General features: G+C 39.8%; 2 protein-coding genes across 3 annotated transcripts; one reads left to right on the top strand and one right to left on the bottom strand.

The window, feature by feature from the left end:
* Positions 1-851: 851 nt before the first annotated feature.
* Positions 852-9018, bottom strand: TMEM109 (transmembrane protein 109). 2 transcript variants are annotated; one of them, XM_070957309.1, is made up of 4 exons: positions 8960-9018; positions 7079-7347; positions 4921-5023; positions 852-2083 (listed from the first exon to the last, which is right to left on the bottom strand). In XM_070957309.1, the coding sequence occupies exons 2-4, from the start codon at positions 7313-7315 to the stop codon at positions 1701-1703; spliced, it is 723 nt and encodes a 240-aa protein (XP_070813410.1). In that variant the 5' UTR covers positions 7316-7347; positions 8960-9018; the 3' UTR covers positions 852-1700. The 2 variants fall into 2 exon arrangements, with proteins under 2 accessions (XP_070813410.1, XP_070813411.1); XM_070957310.1 differs by lacking the exon at positions 8960-9018 and adding an exon at positions 8716-8782.
* Positions 9019-9771: 753 nt separating this feature from the next.
* LOC139327471 (pre-mRNA-processing factor 19) lies at positions 9772-17849 on the top strand. Its single transcript, XM_070957308.1, has 16 exons — positions 9772-10002; positions 11899-12048; positions 12742-12818; positions 13505-13646; positions 13748-13821; positions 13906-13968; positions 14383-14424; positions 14542-14616; positions 15047-15122; positions 15359-15468; positions 15611-15766; positions 15900-15969; positions 16116-16201; positions 16381-16551; positions 17119-17224; positions 17391-17849. Exons 1-16 carry the CDS (start codon positions 9984-9986, stop codon positions 17486-17488), a joined length of 1515 nt encoding a protein of 504 aa, XP_070813409.1. The 5' UTR covers positions 9772-9983; the 3' UTR covers positions 17489-17849.

Below are 17849 nucleotides of genomic sequence, written 5' to 3'. Positions count from 1 at the left end.
AAGATTTCTTTATTACAGGTAGTCCTCGATTTACAACAGTTCGTTTAGTTACAATGGCACTGAAAAATGTAATTTATGACCGTTTTTCACAGTTACGACCTTTGCAGCATCCCCATGATCATGTGATCAAAATTCAGATGCTTGGAAACTGGTTCATACTTATGACCGTTGCTGTGTCCCAAGGTCATGTGATCCTCTTTTGCAACCTTCTGACAAGCGAAGTCAATGGGGAAGTCGGATTCACTTAATAACCGGGTAATAACTTACCAACTACAGTGATTCACTTAATAATTGGGGCAAGAAAGGTCATAAAAAGAGGTAAAACTCACTTAACAAATGTCTCATTAAACATAAATTTTGGGCTCAATTGTGGTCGTTAAGTTGAGGACTTCCTGTACAGACAGCCCATAAACATTTAGTCTGCATTACATAATGGTGCAGGCTTAATGAAAAGTTACACACTAGTACAGAAAATCTTTGGAGAGCTTCTTAAAAATAAACTTCCTTGAATATTTCATAGAATGAGCCTGCAAAAAAACAACCAGCCTGCATGTGCAGGTACGCTCAGCATTAATTGGTGAAAAAAATGTTGCTTTGTCAAGTCAAACCAGAAACCACCGTCTTTCCCAACCATCAGAAGTTCACTACAAGAGTCTGCACTGAGGAAAGAGACACCAACACGGCTTGTATACAGTATATCCACAACCCTTTTGCATCCACCTTACATACCTGTGTATTTCCTCCCTTTAGAACCTGAAAAAGCAACCAAGGACAATGATATGTGATTAGATAGATAGCCTTTATTTGGAAAACAGTAACAATCTATTCAATTTATCTAAAATTGGAGGTTTAAAAATACATGTATATATATATTGGCAAACAATATGTTGCTAATAGTACAATTTCTTATATGTAGTGTAAACAACAGGCCTCCATTCTCCAATAGGCAAAGAAGTCTTAAGTCTGAATTTATGGTTTTGCTTACTTGCAGTATAAATTCAGTCTGGAGGGAAGGCCTGTGTATATTCCTTTGTTTGTTTGTTTGCTTATGGCTTATCTCTATTCTGGATCAGCAGGTGAACATCACTTATCAGAACCATCTTAAATTATCTCACACACAGCACTGGCATGCGTAAGAAAATGATGTAAACTTGCTTTTAAAAGGCATCTTTGGCTCGCATTAAAACAACTTCAGCACTTACCATGTTCTGATTGTTGCGAAGAGCATCACAAACACAGTACTCATCCTTAACTTTCACAGAGGCATTGAGTTTTATAAATATGAGCATGATAGTGTAGAATAATCTCTTATCCCCAGTCATTAAATTCTGTTTGTTTGTTTTTCCTTTTAAGAAATAAGCATTTTTCATTATCAGGCCAGTTGTCTTTAAAGAAGCCAACAGCTGCCGTGAATCAAAAACAGAGTGGAAAAAACAGGGCCTAAAAAGGGGAATGAAAATAACGAGACAAAAGTAGAGAAAGAACTTTTCTAAATATTACTACCAACTGAGAAGCGATAGTATGTCAGATGCAATCATTTTCTTAGGGAGGACTTCCATCATAAATAGAAGTGGGCAAAAAGATACCATCCAGGAACATGTACAGACTGAAAAAGAAGTAACGTAGAGAATAAAGAGAGAGAGAAATGTAGTTGCTTCTTGGAGAAGATGGGTAAACGTGGTAAGCCCCCTGCCTGAAATTTATTCTTCGTCCAGGTATCTGGGAGACCGCTTCTGCCGGCGTTGCAGTTCCTCCACTTGGCGCTCTAAGTTGTGCACTTTAGCCTTCAGCCATGCATCAGAGCGATAGGATCCACTCAACCAACCCAGCAAAACATAGAGAGTTAGCAAGGCCAATAGAAGTAAAACCTGTACCGAATGGTCAGGCACAGTAAACACAATAAATGCAAAGCATCCTCCAAAGAGAACCAGCTTGAGGCCCCACATGATGTGGCTCAAGATAATGAACAACAGGCTGAACAGCAGCCAGAGCACCCAATAGCTAATCAGGGCAGCCAGGCTCCAAAGCAGCAGTGCCTGAACCTGCTCAGGGCTCAGCTTCAGAAACTGTGTTAATCCATTTCCTGAAACACAAAAGAAAAAAAGCAATATAGTCAGTCCAATGTAGCACTACACCAGCCTTCCCCACATGGTACCCCAGGTGAATTTAGTCAACTTTCCAACTAGGATTTACATCTACGGTAGTTTAGGAGGAAGCGTTACCACATGCAGGAAAGAAACACGCTTACTAGCTACTTAGAAAGAACAACTACACTCAAGTGTTAAGTATTACAGTTCAAACAAACTCCTTTTTTACTTCATGGTGTACCTCATTAATTCCAGTATGCACAGAGGAGCAGGTGGGCACTTTGGCATATTGTATGGCCGTAAATCTTTGTTTGCCTATTAAGCTTTGGGCTGCTGCTCTGGCTCATTGTGAACAAGGAGGGTGGGGCATCTGTTTGCTCCCCTCTCAGCACTGACACAAACAATCAAGGAAGTTTCAATCAATGGAATGATTAATCTCATGTTTGAACAAGTCTTAAGATTTATATGAGTTCATTTTTGAAATGTAGAAGGATTAGGGAACTATCACATATTTGTGTGCCATACATTAAAAATAATCATACAATATATTTTTAAACACTGACAACCACTGAAAGGCAATCAAACATACAAGACCAACCTCTTACTCGAACCAAAAGTCTGAAAAAAGAGTCATGTTTTCAGAACTCTTTGGAACATGGGCATGATGGGAGCCAGATAACTCTTGGGTGGATGGATGGGAACAGTGCAGGAACAGACACCATACACTTCCTGGGTCTTATCAGATGACACTGTTTTGTGGATGGGATCTTCAGCATGGCAACTCTGTCCAATCATAAAGGCTGGGTAGAGGTCACCAAAGGCAGATGGTCTTTAGATAATAAGACCTTATGCCATGAAGGGTTTATAGGTAATAACCAGCACCTTGAATTGTATCCTGAAGCCTACTGACAATCAGTACAACTCAAGGAGGAAAGCTATTACACGGATTTATAAATTATGCCCATAATTGCTTATGCCACCACATTCTGCAACTTTCAAATAGTTTCTTAGAGCAGCCAGATGTAGAATACCTCATATGTGAGGTAACCAAATTGTGAGTGAATATCTGAAGGGTCTCCTGGTCCAGGTAAGGACACAATTGGTACACAAGATTGTTGAAAGGCCTTCTTAGCCATGGTTTCTACTTGCTCAACACACACAATGTTGAGCAGGAGGCCCACAAGGCCCCCAACTTGCATACCAGTCCCAAAAGAAAATCCCATTTAGATTAAAAACAAGACATCCCCTGCCCTGGGGGTGGGGGTGGGGTTCCAAAAGGCCACATTAACTCAGTCTTGTCAGGGTTGAGGTTAAGCCTACAGTAGCAGTATTGTTCTGGGATTTACAACACGTATTTGCATGGGAGATAAGATTAAGCTAGTGTTAAAATTAGAGCTCCAATCATCAAGAACTATAGTTAAAAATTAATGGCACAGTAAGTACTACACCCTATCAATTCATGGTTGGAATCTCCTGCATTTAGAGATCAAGACTTTCCTTAGTTTTGCTTATCTATTTCAATCTTTACTCTCTTCACAGATATTGTTGTAAGATTATTTTTTGTATCTTTTACCAGCTGTTAAGTTTGTTCTGAGATACAGTAATGTCTTTATTGGCTTTGATGTCTTGTCAGTTTTACTGTTCTGACGTTGCTTTCTTCTGTTTTTGGTCTCTGGCAGCTTCTTTTCACATTTATCCTAGCAACTTACTTGATTTCATTCCACAGCTTCTCTAGTTCCGTATCAGTGAAGGTCCAGGACATCAAAGAGATTCCTGAGATTCTTGAAAATGATGAGCTTATGTTCAAGAATATATCATAGAAACCAGTTGGCATTGTTCTTCCATTTTAACTTACTTGAATTTTAAACATGAGCAGTTCACAATCTGTTTCAGTCAGTCTCTGGCCGTGTCTTTCCTGTTATAACTGAACTCTTTCACCTTTTTGTCTCAAAAATACAGTATAATCAATTTAATTTCTTTGTGCTGTGTAGCATGTTGAATGACATCTGACCTGAGGAATCCATCTTCCAGGGCTATATTATCAGTCACTTTATATTGTCTAGCCATCTGGTTTTCTTGTTAAAAAAATACAGGAGTGATTTACTATTATCTTCTCCTGCATATTGTAACATGAAACTATGCCTTTGTTGTTGTTCTAAAGTTTCCATCTGTCTTCATCGACATTCCAATATGCCTGCCTGCCTACCTGCCCAATATATATATATATATTGGTGCCCAATTCCAAGCTGTACATTCAGGGCAACTCCTAGATAGCACAACAGTCTTCTGAAAGTACAACCCCATCAAAGACCAAGGCTAAATGATCTGTGTCAAGATTGACAGTGCGTTTGTTCCTCCCCATTCAGTCCCAGCCTTTAGACACTCATTCAGGATTTTGATATTATCTCTTGGGTAGTGGGCATGGCCACTATGTCTTGGGTGACCCTCCTGGTACATTCCAGTATTTTTAGTTATCCCTCCCAGAAACATCCTGCCACTGCCATAAAGGGGCTACATAACAGGATTTGCTATGACAATAACAGGTACGGTAACTATAAAATGCTAACTTACAATTACAGCTAACTATAAAAATGCTAAAAAGCAGGTTGTTCCTCCATGCCAATTCTTATTCAGTAGTGATCCAGCTTAAGCACACATTTAATATCTCAATTCTTCCTTTGCTTACTTGGAAGACAATCCCACAACATTTGAAAGGGGAACTAAAGTAAGAATAGGACTGTGTCCCGTATCCTGTTAAGATTGCAGCATGCTTAACCTCTTCTCCTAACTTCCATCTTTTTTTCCTCACTATGCCAATAACCTAGTCACTTACCAGCCAATCCAAAGGATGTAAGAAACTGCCCTGTAGTTCGAGCCACAACAGATAAGGCTGAGGAAATTCCGGAGGAAACTATCCAAAGCATGGCAGACATATTCTGCAAGGAAACCAAATACACAGAGAATTCTTCTACAGGACTTATTATCAAACATTCTAAATATATATGTCAATTTACCATGAAGGGGATGGTCTTTCACCTGAGCCACGTAGCAAATGATAGGGCTGCAGCTCCCTCCAGTGCTGAAATAAGTTGGGATTAAATCGAGCAGAGATAAGGTGCAGATTTAACAGATGACTAAAACTCTAAACCAAATGGAAAGCATAAAAGCACATGCACTCTGAATGGCAAAAAGAGTTAGGAATCATATGCAAAACTAAGAGCCTGCTTGGCTGATATAGTAGCAGATTTGAAGATACCTGTGTGATTAAAAATATCAGAGCCACTGGAGAATGAAATAGAAGTAGGCTGAATTCCAATGGAAACCTTTCCAGGATGAGACGTCCATCCTGGCCAGCATACTTTAAAAAAGTATAAACTGCTTTTACAAAGTTATGGGCATGGCAATGCTTTCACCAACAGTCTCATCCTCCCACCATCTATGCACTGAAAGTGTCTGTGAAAGACGAATGATCACCAGTTCAAATTTTTACACTTAAAGGATTCTGAAGAACCGAGGCCTTATTCCCACAGAACTCCATTTGCATTTGTTTCTCTCCTGTAAACTCCACTTCATTCTCAACTGGGGTGGGGGGTGGGGTGGGGGGGGGTGGGGGTGTCAAAGAAGCCAGGAGGTTTTGTGATATTATTCTAAAGTTATGGGGAAATCTTTTCATGTAATTTACACAAAATACAGTCACCAGCTATGGCACTACTTCTGAACTTTGGAATAGCTTACATTGAATTGGGAACATACATTGGCATAATCAGGAGTCTGATGTTTGAAAATTTAGCTGTGAATCTCTTCTTTTAAAAAATTAGATTTGGACTTGACATTCAGAAAATGGTTTATATCTGAAACTTGTAGGAATTTGTAATTGTCATTCATGTGAGGAAACAAATCAATTTATATTTTCTTTCCATCCGTTAGCTTGAATAAGCTGTTTAGAATCCCTTTGAATAGAGAAGAAACCACTTCTGAAATCTTTCCAAGAAAATTGCAGGGACTTTTCCAGGCAGTCTCCAGGGGTCAAGACTTACTCAAAAGCGCACGTGCGCGCACACACACAAAAGATTTCTAAGAATAAGATGAAGAGTAATTTTTCTTCCACATCTAGGGTATTCTGCATTCACAAAATGTGTCCTACAGAATTGATGGACACTTGTGGAGGAAATGTGAGAGAAAAGACTCAAGGAAAAGATTTGATGGTGGGAGGGAGAGAGAAAAGAATTGCAGCAGAAGGAGAATCTGATTGCACAAATAAGATTTTTAATTTATATACTGTAACTTATATTAAAATTGATGACGGTTATATTAACTCTTTGCAAATATAATATTGAGTTGAATATTATTTGCAAGCTATTACATAGCATCAATTGGGGGGGGGGGACGGCGGAGGAGGGAAGACATCAATAATTGCAATCAGCTAACCAAAACTGCAATACAAGACAATTCCTAGGTCCTTTTGTGTATTTGTGTAAAGAAAATCTGGGCTGTTTTGAGCCAAAAATCCTATTTAAAAAAATACAAGGGATGCAAATCAATCCTGAATAGTGTTCAGGAGATAATGTATTGGAATACTTCTTCCTATGAAAAACTGAAAAGACTAGAAAATCAACTTGAAGGTTATGGAGGTCTTATACAATGGGGCAAAAAAGTATTTAGTCAGCCACCAATTGTGCAAGTTCTCCCACTTAAAAAGATGAGAGGCCTGTAATTGTCATCATAGGTAGACCTCAACTATGAGAGACAAAATGAGAAAACAAATCCAGACAATCACATTGTCCGATTTGGAAACAATTTATTTGCAAATACTTTTTTGCCCCACTGTATACTAGCTATTGGTAGGCAAAGTTTTTGTTTAAACAGCATAACTGAGTGTTCTATCTCTGGATAATTTCCTGGAAAACTATATAATTATATATTTCCCCAAATTGTGTCACTCAATTCATAAGTATGTGACTTATTTTCCAAGGATAGCACTGCTGTCATACCTCATTCAGCACCAGAAAGTTCTCTTTACCAATCAAATTCTCCAGTGTCTTCCTTACAGTACGAGTCACTTCAGATAAAAAGTCAGGTTCCACACGCTTCTTTTCCCAAGACGAACTTTGGTGGTGCTGGGCACTGGCAAAACAGGTGTTCATGAGAGACAGCAATACAATGATGCCCAAAGATGAGGCAAGCATCATCTTGTGGCAACTCCATGAGTTAAGTTTCCCTCCGACCATCTTTCCAGTGTTTGTCTTCACACCCAGTCTTTCTGCAAGTAAGATTAAAAAAATGAGCAGATTCATTAAGATAAAGTATATTTCTCTCCATGGGAAGAACCTGTCTTCCTTTGGATGTTAAACAACTACTTCTATTTTCCTTGACACTGGCCATGCTAGCTGGCATGCTAAATCAGTCATGCCTGAAGAATATGGGATTCTCTTCCTATGCTTATCTGGAATTAACTGCATTCTTATCAAGAAATCACAAGCAATACAAATTATCAGTAATTATTTGCAATACTGAATTTATACTCTGCTTTTTCCATCATATATATATACACACACACACAAGTACATATACATGTATGTATGTATGTATGTATGTATGTATGTATGTATATATATATATATATATATAGAGAGAGAGAGAGAGAGAGAGAGAGAGAGAGAGAGAGAGAGAGAGAGAGAGAGAGAGAGAGAATGCTTAAAATGGAAACATCCAGATCTTCACACAGGGACAGGCTTGTAACAGGAGAAGCTTTGGACTCCTACACTGCTTGGGAGTTAAAAGTTAATACTGACACCTTCAATAAACAATTGGTCTGCTAGCTGCAATCATTTCACTTCACTGTCATAACACTAGACAGCAACCAAGCTGCAACTATTTACACTCATTGGAAATTCCAGATACTTTTAAACATTAGTTCCACTAAAACGAACCAGATCTCACAAGTCTGAAGTTTACAGTTTACAATTTACAAATCTACAGCTTACAACCAGTGGTGGGATTCAGCCAGTTCGCACCACTTCGGGAGAACCGGTTGTTAACTTTCTGAGCAGTTTGGCAAACTGGTTGTTGGAAGAAATCATTAGGGCAGAGAACCGGTTGTTAAATTACTTGAATCCCACCACTCCTTACAACTCTACAAATAGAATTTACGTAGTCTAGGCAAACTACCGAATATAGATTTATTTTAAAAAACTCTACTCCAAATAAAGAGGCAGTTACAAGCCAAATTCATCTTCTACACTCTTGGTGTCTCTGTCTCATATAGCCTGGTTCCAGAAAGGTAAAAATAAACATAACCAATCTCAGGATGTGTATAATCCACGCCGTTTCCGCCGCCACATTTTTTTCCAGCAAGTTGAACAAGACCCGATTCTCTTTTTCTAAATTCATATCTCGGCTCAATCACAACCTACGGGAAAGCCAGGAAATTTTCCGCAAGAGCTTTTCGCGAACTGTAGAAAGTGATCCCTCCGCATCTCATTGTCTGCAAGCGAGAAGCTACTTCTCCCTCCGAAAACTTCAGGTGAGCTGCATTAAGGGAAGATCCCGTGCGGGAGGGAAGGGCGAGGCGACTCGCAACTTCGGGACTCGGACGCAGCCGCCGAGAAAAGCTGGGTGCATACTTAACCTTGTCCCGAGCTTGAAGAAAAGGAGTGGAATGGCAGCTCCGGCTGTATGGACAATTTTTTTTTCTCTCTCCCTTGGGGGAAATTCAAAAATAGCCTCCAAGTCCAGCTACTTTCTGGGAAATGCAGTTCAAGCAGCGTCGGAAGGCGGTTTAAATCCTACTCCGGAGCATGCTCAGAATTGTACTCCAGTAGTTATTTATTTTGGAATATATATATAATACACGCAATCTCTTTTAAGCTTACCTGAGGAAACGCTCCTCCCACGGAGTGCCTTCCCTTCAGAAATAAGACCTGCGCCTTCCCTCTCGTTATGGAAAGCTTGTGAAAACTTGCCCGAAGGGCGGGTAGCGGGAAAGTGACCGGAGATCCATAGCTTCTGATTATTGTATCTGGTACTTGATGGTTCTTTTTATTATTATTATTATTTGTATTTGATTGCGATTATTATAATATGAGCACTGCATACTGCATGGTATCAGAATGATTGAAGTGGCATAAGGCATCTGCAGTAAATGAAAAAGAGCAACAGAAAAATAAATTGTTTCGGCACATTGTGCGCTCACAACATGGGAATGTTTCCAAATGTTTCTAAGGCAGCGATGAAAGTTGAAAATGGTCAACCTCTGAAATGTTGTTGTATTCAACTATTTATGGAAATTTCTGCCTCCGAATTGGGCATCCTATGGAAATGTTGTTGGTCTATCACCAACAATCCGTCTTCAACACAGCGAAGGGCTATGATTCCAGCCTTTCGAAATCAACTAAATTTTATATGAGAAGTCATTTGATTACTTTTGCTGTTTTCCAAGACTGACTAGATACATTACAGAGATACGGTTTGTATTTTCCGATATTTCCTGTTATCGGAGCTTGGCAAGTATCGCTGAATAAATCTACTTTTCAACCATACTTCCAGACCCGCGTTATGCCCAGCAAGTGCATGACGGGAATGGTAGTTTTTTTTTCCCCGAGGGGTGGCCTCCGGATCCGGAAGTAGCTTGTGTTCGCCGGACGGTTAGGTCACGCGGCGGGGTTTCTGCCCCTAACGGGGCGTGAGAGAGCGGAGAGGTTCCGCTTCCGGCCTCTTGCTGGAGGTTCGCGCGCGATTCGTGGCCCGTGGCGTGGTGGCCTTTAAAAAAGCTGAACCGGACTATCGAAAGCCGAATCTTCCTCCTCCTCGGCCCTCGTGGCCCCGAAGCCGCCACAAGGGTTAAAGCCCGAGGGATTATACCATTACAATAGCCACAGGGGGATTATCCTGCTCGCCATGTCCCTCATATGCTCCAGTGAGTGACCCGCTTTCTCCTCGGCTCTCGTTCTTCCCGCAGGGCTGCGGCCTCGCACGGAGGGAGGAGGCTCGAGAGAGGGGCTCCCCTTTTAAACAGCCGCGACCGTTGGGCGGTTAACCGTGGCAGTTCCCAGTATGGAGATGTCTGAGGGGTTGTAATGTTTACAGTCAGTGAGAGAGGATTACGGTCACTGTTGTAGACGGCAGGTAGATCGGTGGGAGCTGAGTGGTCGTCACAGGAGAAAGAAAGCCCTTCCTCCCCCTCTCTCCACAAGGCAAGACACCGAAGAATGGATTCAATAGTCCATTTAGATGTTAGAGGGGGAAAAAAACCCTTCTTCACAATTTGGTACCTGGTCTCTGAACAGTTCCTAGATGAAGATAAAGCTGACGCTTCTCAATCGTACATCTTAGGGAGCTTTTTTTTTTTATTGATCACATTTTTTTCATAAATAGTGGAGTCTCCTAGAAACAGAGTTCAGTTATAATGAACCATGCAATTGTCTAATCCATATAGAAGTGGAAGAGGCTATTTAAGCTGTCAAGGCCAAGTATCTGCTCAGTGCAGGAATTTTATATCCATCACATTTTCTAAACCACTCCCTCACAGAGAATGCACATTAAGCATCAATTCCAAATTACAATTCAGCCTTGCTCTAATATAGATCTAGTGAAGAGGAGCCAGTACCTCTAATTAGTTCAAGTGTTCATCTGCTCAGCTAGAATCTGCCTTTCTGCAATTTAAGACCATTATTCTTTGTCCTGCATTTTGGAATGATGGGCATCAGTTCTTGACTTGTATTAAACTATTTCAGATACATGAAAAATGCTATCTTATTCCATTCGTTTATTCTCTCGCCCCCCCCCCCCCACCTCCCAAAAGCTAAATACATCCAGTTCCTTCAGTTTCTCATAAGCATTTCTGGTTCTCTGATTTCCTTGTTGACCTTCTCTGTACCCATGTCATTTATTTTGAATCTTTTGTTTTTGGGATCTACAAACGGACAATATTTTAGAGCTTTCTAAATCAGAATGTAATGACCTAATTTGAAACTACCATCAAAACAGACTTCCATTCAGTTTTTGGCAACTATATGATTTTGCCTTGCTCATATTTAGGTCTTTTTCACAAATACTGCTATCCACTAGATATCCCACATTTTACACTTTTTTTTCCCAATGAAGACATTTGCATTTGTTGCTATCACATTTCATCTCTTATTTTCTTTTTAATTTTTTCTCTATCTTGTTAAGTAGAACATTTCTAAATTTTCCTTCCAATTATATATAACAGAGAACATATATATATATATATGTATGTGTGTGTGTGTGTGTGTGTGTGTGTATTTATCTCTAGCCAGGTTCCACCTATGTAAACTAAGATATTATGCAGCCCTAGTTCAGTGAAATCACAATTCACTAGTTTCTGGGCTTTTTTTCCTTCTTGCACCCAGCAGACCCTTTGCTGCCCATTGGGAGACTAAGATAGATCTATTTCGGCCTTATAAGGCCTCATCAGTTAGCCACACCCTCATCTCATGTATCCTCCCTGTAAAGGTACAATATTTGTTTTTCTTTCTTTTTCGTAGGTTTTATGTGTATTTCTCTCTAGCCCAGAAAAAAAGGCCAGAAACTAGTGAATTGTGATTTCACTGACATTTCCAACAGTAGTTTTTTTTAGATATTATTAACTCAACATTTTGGTTATCTTCCTTTGGGACTTGATATTCTAACTGAATATTATTTGTTTGTAACCATCTTGTGAAGGTCCATATTAGGGGAGGTCCTGCTGTTAGTACTATATATCTTTAACGCCAAAGACAGTTTAACTTGATTTACAGATGATATTTGTTTTAGTGATTTTTTTTTTCTACCCCCACCTTTTTTCTTGCAGTTTCTAATGAGGTACCAGAGCATCCCTGTCTGTCCCCAGTCTCAAACCATGTTTATGAGCGAAGACTGATTGAAAAGTATATTGCAGAGAATGGGACTGATCCAGTGAACAACCAGCCACTGTCTGAGGAACAGCTGCTAGATATCAAAGGTAAGGAAGATCAGGAGAATTAGTTTGTTGAATGCAGAATACCTAATCTGACTGGTCTCTTACAATGTTGTATGGAAGTCTCGAAAATATTTGTTAATTTATAGTAAGAGGTAAAGTAATTCCAAAATATCATGGCCAGGTTTATAGAAAGGATTCTTCAACAGATCCATTTAGAACAATATTTCAAAAAATGTATACATGTATAAATCTTATTTATTAACTTATATCCTGCCCATCTCCTTAACCAAAGCAACGTTTGACTTAAAATGTATATCTGGCACTTCTCCCTAATCAGAAATCCCACCTATGTTTATGTTTGCATTTTTTCACTTTGTACTTTATGCATTGTTTCCATGTTGCTCTTTCAATCCGATTTGCTTGAACATCTGTCTCCAACTATAATTAGATCAATGTCTGGTCAGACTTTTATAAAACGTGTCCCTTCTGCAGCTTTTTTCAGCTCCTTGGGTTTAAAAATAGCAAGGCATGAATACATTGTTTTTCCTGTCCCATCCATAGTCTTCAATTCTACCCCACCTGGATCACACTACAAACCCCCCCACAAAAATAGGCAAAATTAAATAATTCACTAAAATGAAAGCTGACAAAACTGTCATAGCCACGGTTTAAAGGCTTGTGAAGGGAAATATTGGGGTTCTCTAGAATTAATGTTTGTATATATTTCATTCACAGTTGCCCACCCAATTCGGCCTAAGCCGCCTTCTGCTACCAGTATTCCAGCTATCCTGAAGGCACTACAAGATGAATGGGTATATATATATATATATATATATATTAATACAGTAATCCAGAATTCTTACTTTATCGTGAGCAAGTAATTTCTGCCACTTATGTAACATCAACAAATTTTGTCCTCATAGAACAAGGGTGTCATAAAAATCAATAGGCAGGTGTCAAATGACATCTATCTTTTCTTTCTTTATTTTTCCTCTTCACAATGGGGAGAAGACCAAGGCAGAAATTATTGGACCACATAAAGTCAGGCTGTGTGTTTACAGTTACTCACTAAACCAGCACGTCCGGATATCATCACATGCAATATGTCAGCACTTCAACCTGCATTTACTCTAGTGCTGACATAAGGAGAAGAGGGGCCAGCTGGCAAGAGGATGCATGACACTTCACCTACTTATTTTCCTTGAAGATAATATCCCCTAGGAAATGAGAGGGGGGGGGCATTCCTGGGAGTTTAGGTAGTAGATATGGGGAGAGTGATTTGGAGGAAGGCCAATGAGACGCAGAGATTTGGGGAACGGAAAGGGAGGGTTTGGGTCAGGAAGCCAGAGCTGGCTACGCCACGATCGGGGCCAGATTGTCGTGCTTAATAAAATGAAAGATTTCTTCAAAGACTATCTGTTTGGAAATGCAATTTATTTTATTTGAAGACGATATCGAAACCTGACACAATATTAATGTATTGAATTACTTCCTTCAGGATGCTGTCATGCTACACAGTTTCACTTTGCGCCAGCAGCTTCAGACTACACGCCAGGAACTTTCTCACGCACTCTACCAACATGATGCCGCTTGCCGTGTCATTGCTCGTCTCACCAAAGAGGTGACTGCTGCAAGAGAAGGTATAGCACAGAATTTTTATTTTTATTTTTTAATGGGGTGCAAGAAGAGTCCCCGTTTTACCAACTGTGTTAAACCTGCCAAATCATCTCTTTCTTCACAGCTTTGGCAACTCTGAAACCCCAGGCTGGCCTCATTGTTCCCCAAGCTATGCCCTCTTCACAACCAAATCCTATGGTACGTTCCACATATTTTTGTAATTCTCTTCATGCTGTATCTTCTTTCTCTGAACTAAAATGCTGTATTTGCTCTTTTTTCCAGGGTGCCGGTGAACCAATGGATCTAGGAGAGTTGGCAGGAATGACCCCAGAAATTATCCAGAAAGTAAGAAATGTTTTGGGTTCAGAACTACAGATAAACAGTTAAAATACATTGGCCTGAACTGTTAAATATATAGAAATGATTCTGCTATTTCTGTAGTAAGAATGTGCAGAAAGGTGTGCTTTGAACCACTTTGAGTATGCAACTTCTCATACTCAAATTTCAGACATGAAATTTCCTGGGTTTGGGATTTTACAAAACTTTGAAAATGTTTGAACCAATCCATTTTATTCTCAAAGGAGGTTTTATGCTTGAAACACAAGCTTTTTGCATATCCTATTCTATATCAATGTGGCCTCAACTTTACATTAAAGCTGTTATGTATAACACATGCTTTTTAGACAATACTATTTACACCATAGTATACTATTACAACATACTTGACCCTAATTTTCCTAATGTTTTTCTGTCTTGCAGCTTCAAGACAAAGCCACAGTGCTGACCACAGAGCGCAAAAAAGCAAGTGCCCCTTTTTATTAAATGGGTGTGGAATTGGGTGATTCTGGGATGTGGATAGAAATTCTTTAAGGTAATTTGTGTTCTTGGTGGATGAATTCTGTTTTTTTCTTTTTGCAGAGAGGGAAGACTGTGCCAGAGGAACTGGTGAAACCAGAAGAACTGAATAGATACCGGCAGGTGGCTTCACATGTGGTAAATATACGATTGATTGAGAAGGTTATCCTAAGAAACTAGAAGATTCCTAAATTTCTTTAATAATTCTGGTGAATTTCCTCATTGCCGCCTGATGGGAGAACATTTAAATTAATGATAGTTCTCTGTATTTTAGATTTCCTGAACTCTGGAATGTCAGAGAGATTATAAACTCTTGGGCCTTTCAAAAAAATGGAATTTTTGTATGCACATGCTTCCTCTGCATCTCTAGTGTAGCAGTAAATTTTGGTCTTTACTACCAAACATCCAACAACAAACAAAATATAGATTATATATACATCAACACACCTCACACACAAAAGGAGGATATACCCTCCTTTTGTGAAAACCTCTTATGTTGCTTGCTGGTCAGTGAATAAAATGAGAAGATTTGGAATACTTATTGCCATACCTTTGTGTTTTTAAAAAGGGATTGCACAGTGCCAGTATCCCTGGCATCCTTGCTCTTGACCTGTGTCCTTCTGACACCAACAAGATCCTCACAGGTATGTTAAGACTTCTGCTTCCTTTATTTCCCAGAGTGCTGTTTATTTTGCTCCAAATGTATTTTTGAAAGGACAGTAGCTTACATTCCATATTTTATGTTGCAGAGGTCTGTTTTCCTGAAGCACCAGTATTAATGTTACCACAATATTACCCCGCTGTATTTTAAGTCAACCATTGAAGAATGCTTTCTGTTAAGAGATTCTGTTGCTGAGCTGCTCTGGTTTCTTGTTTGCAGGTGGAGCTGATAAAAATGTTGTTGTCTTTGACAAGAGCTCAGAACAGATCCTGGCCACCCTGAAAGGTCACACAAAGAAGGTCACCAGCGTAGTGTTCCACCCGTCCCAGGTAAGAATTCTGGACCTTCTGCAGTCTTTTTCTATGACAGAATCTCTTACGAGGTTTTCTCATACATTTGTTGAAGGAATCAGGTTTACATGTATCTTACAGAATTGGTATTTAAGGAGATGGACTTCTCTTTGCCCTGCAGGAACTGGTATTCTCAGCATCTCCAGATGCTACTATCCGGATTTGGTCAGTCTCTGGCGCTTCCTGTGTGCAGGTTGTACGAGCCCATGAAAGTGCTGTCACAGGGCTGAGTCTTCATGCTACTGGCGATTATCTTCTGAGCTCTTCAGATGACCAGGTGAGCGTGAATCCAGAGGATCTTTTAGCCTAGATTTAAAAGAAAAATAAGAATTCAACATATAACAATAAAGAAAGTCATGATCTTCTGGCACCAACTGCTTATGTACAACCTCAAACTTTGCTTTTTATAGTATTGGGCTTTCTCTGACATCCAGACTGGCCGTGTACTCACCAAAGTCACAGACGAAACTTCTGGCTGTGGTATGGATTTTGTATTTAGAATCTAAATTGAGTATTCCGTGAGACATGCTTGAACGAGTGTAGTCTCAATATGTTGGACATGCGGGAGGGAAGAAGCTGGTTGGAGCTCCCTCACTTATGCGGTGATCCGATATTCTTTCCTGCAGCTCTCACCTGTGCTCAGTTTCATCCTGATGGACTTATTTTTGGGACAGGAACAATGGACTCTCAGATTAAAATCTGGGATTTAAAGGTAAGAATTGGCTTCTAATATGACAGTGTTGGAGGGTTTTACTTTGCAAGCCTGATTATTAAGGATTTACTGACATTGACCTCTCTGTTCATTTTGAAGGCAGAGAAGAGACATGAGTTGCATTTCTTTGGAGGGTACAACATCACTCTTAATATCCACTAATTGCTTGCCTTCCTCAGGAACGGACTAACGTCGCAAACTTCCCTGGACACTCTGGTCCCATTACTAGCATTGCCTTCTCCGAGAATGGCTACTACTTGGCCACTGCTGCTGATGACTCCTCCGTCAAACTGTGGGATCTCCGCAAACTGAAGAATTTCAAGACTCTGCAGCTGGACAATAATTTCGAGGTTTGCCTAGCTGCATTTTCTTTGTCAGTTCTGTATTTTTTATTCCTCTTTTTTTTAATATAGCCACTGAAATCTCTTCAGACAGATTTCTCCTAGCTGCTTTTAAAGCTTTGGAATTTCTTCCTTGAAATTGGGACAAAAAATGTCTCTATGCTATACGAGAGCTTGGTTTCTTTTGAAATGTGTGCACCCTCACACTACAGGTAATTACATTATAGCACAATACAAAAACAGTCCAAACCGTAACAAATAGTCAGTAGTTCCCAAATAATCACTGGCTAGGTTCAGTCATGACATAGTCAAGAAGAGCAGTATTTCCTGAACATCAGTAGGGAAGGCATCGTCCCTGACATTGGGAAGGCAAACTGTTTCAGTATGTAGGATTCATAGCAGAGATGGTTATTTCAGGGATCGCTTTTCCCCTAAAGTGGGGATTTATGGCATGTTCTCTTTATTTGTTTGTTTTGGCTGGGTAGATTTCATCAAAGTAGATGGTCTCAGAGATGTCCTAGATTATACGAATATATCATGCTTCTAGAAATCTATTTTCTGTACTTTCCTCTTTAGGTGAAGTCTCTCATTTTTGATCAGAGTGGTACCTATCTGGCCCTGGGTGGTACTGATGTCCAGGTGTTCATCTGTAAGCAATGGACAGAAGTTCTTCATTTCACAGGTATGAGATTGTTGCTTTTGTATCATTCTCCAGAGCCACTGTACAATATTGTCTTTAGTATTGGTGGCTAGCATCAGTACTTTGGCTGTTTCTTCTACCTTCCGTTTCTTTGAAGTGATAATCATAGAGTGAAAAATTGTCTGACTGTCCTTTCTTTTTTCTACAGAGCACAGTGGGCTGACAACAGGAGTAGCCTTCGGGCACCATGCTAAATTCCTGGCTTCCACAGGCATGGACAGAAGCCTGAAATTCTACAGCCTGTAGCTTCAGTTTCTAGGATGCAAAACCGCTGGATCCTATCCTTTGCTGTAATGAAAAACACTGGGGTAAACATGGGGTGTTGGACTGACGAAACATCGTGTACCTTATAGCTGTTGATGTCAATTTTCTGTAGCATGGGAAATTGCCTTCAGTTTTAAATACATTTGTTTTCCTCTCTCTGTTTGTTTTTCATAGAGATCTGTAACTGTAGGAATACTTAGTCAAAACCCATCCACTGCTGACTCTCTAATAGGGATAGTGGCAGAAATGAAGATGAAGAATGGGAGGGGGAGATGTGCAAATTTTTGTATGCTGCTCTCTAGTTTCATTAAAAAAAAACTATTCGACTATAACAAGGTGTTTT

Source organism: Pituophis catenifer, unplaced genomic scaffold (genome assembly GCF_029215685.1).
Source record: "Pituophis catenifer annectens isolate HBS135680 unplaced genomic scaffold, rPitCat1.0.hap2 SCAF_1, whole genome shotgun sequence".
In the NCBI taxonomy this organism is placed as follows: domain Eukaryota; kingdom Metazoa; phylum Chordata; class Lepidosauria; order Squamata; family Colubridae; genus Pituophis; species Pituophis catenifer.
Note: the sequence above shows the minus strand (reverse complement) of the source record. Positions and strands in the feature narration are given on the sequence as shown.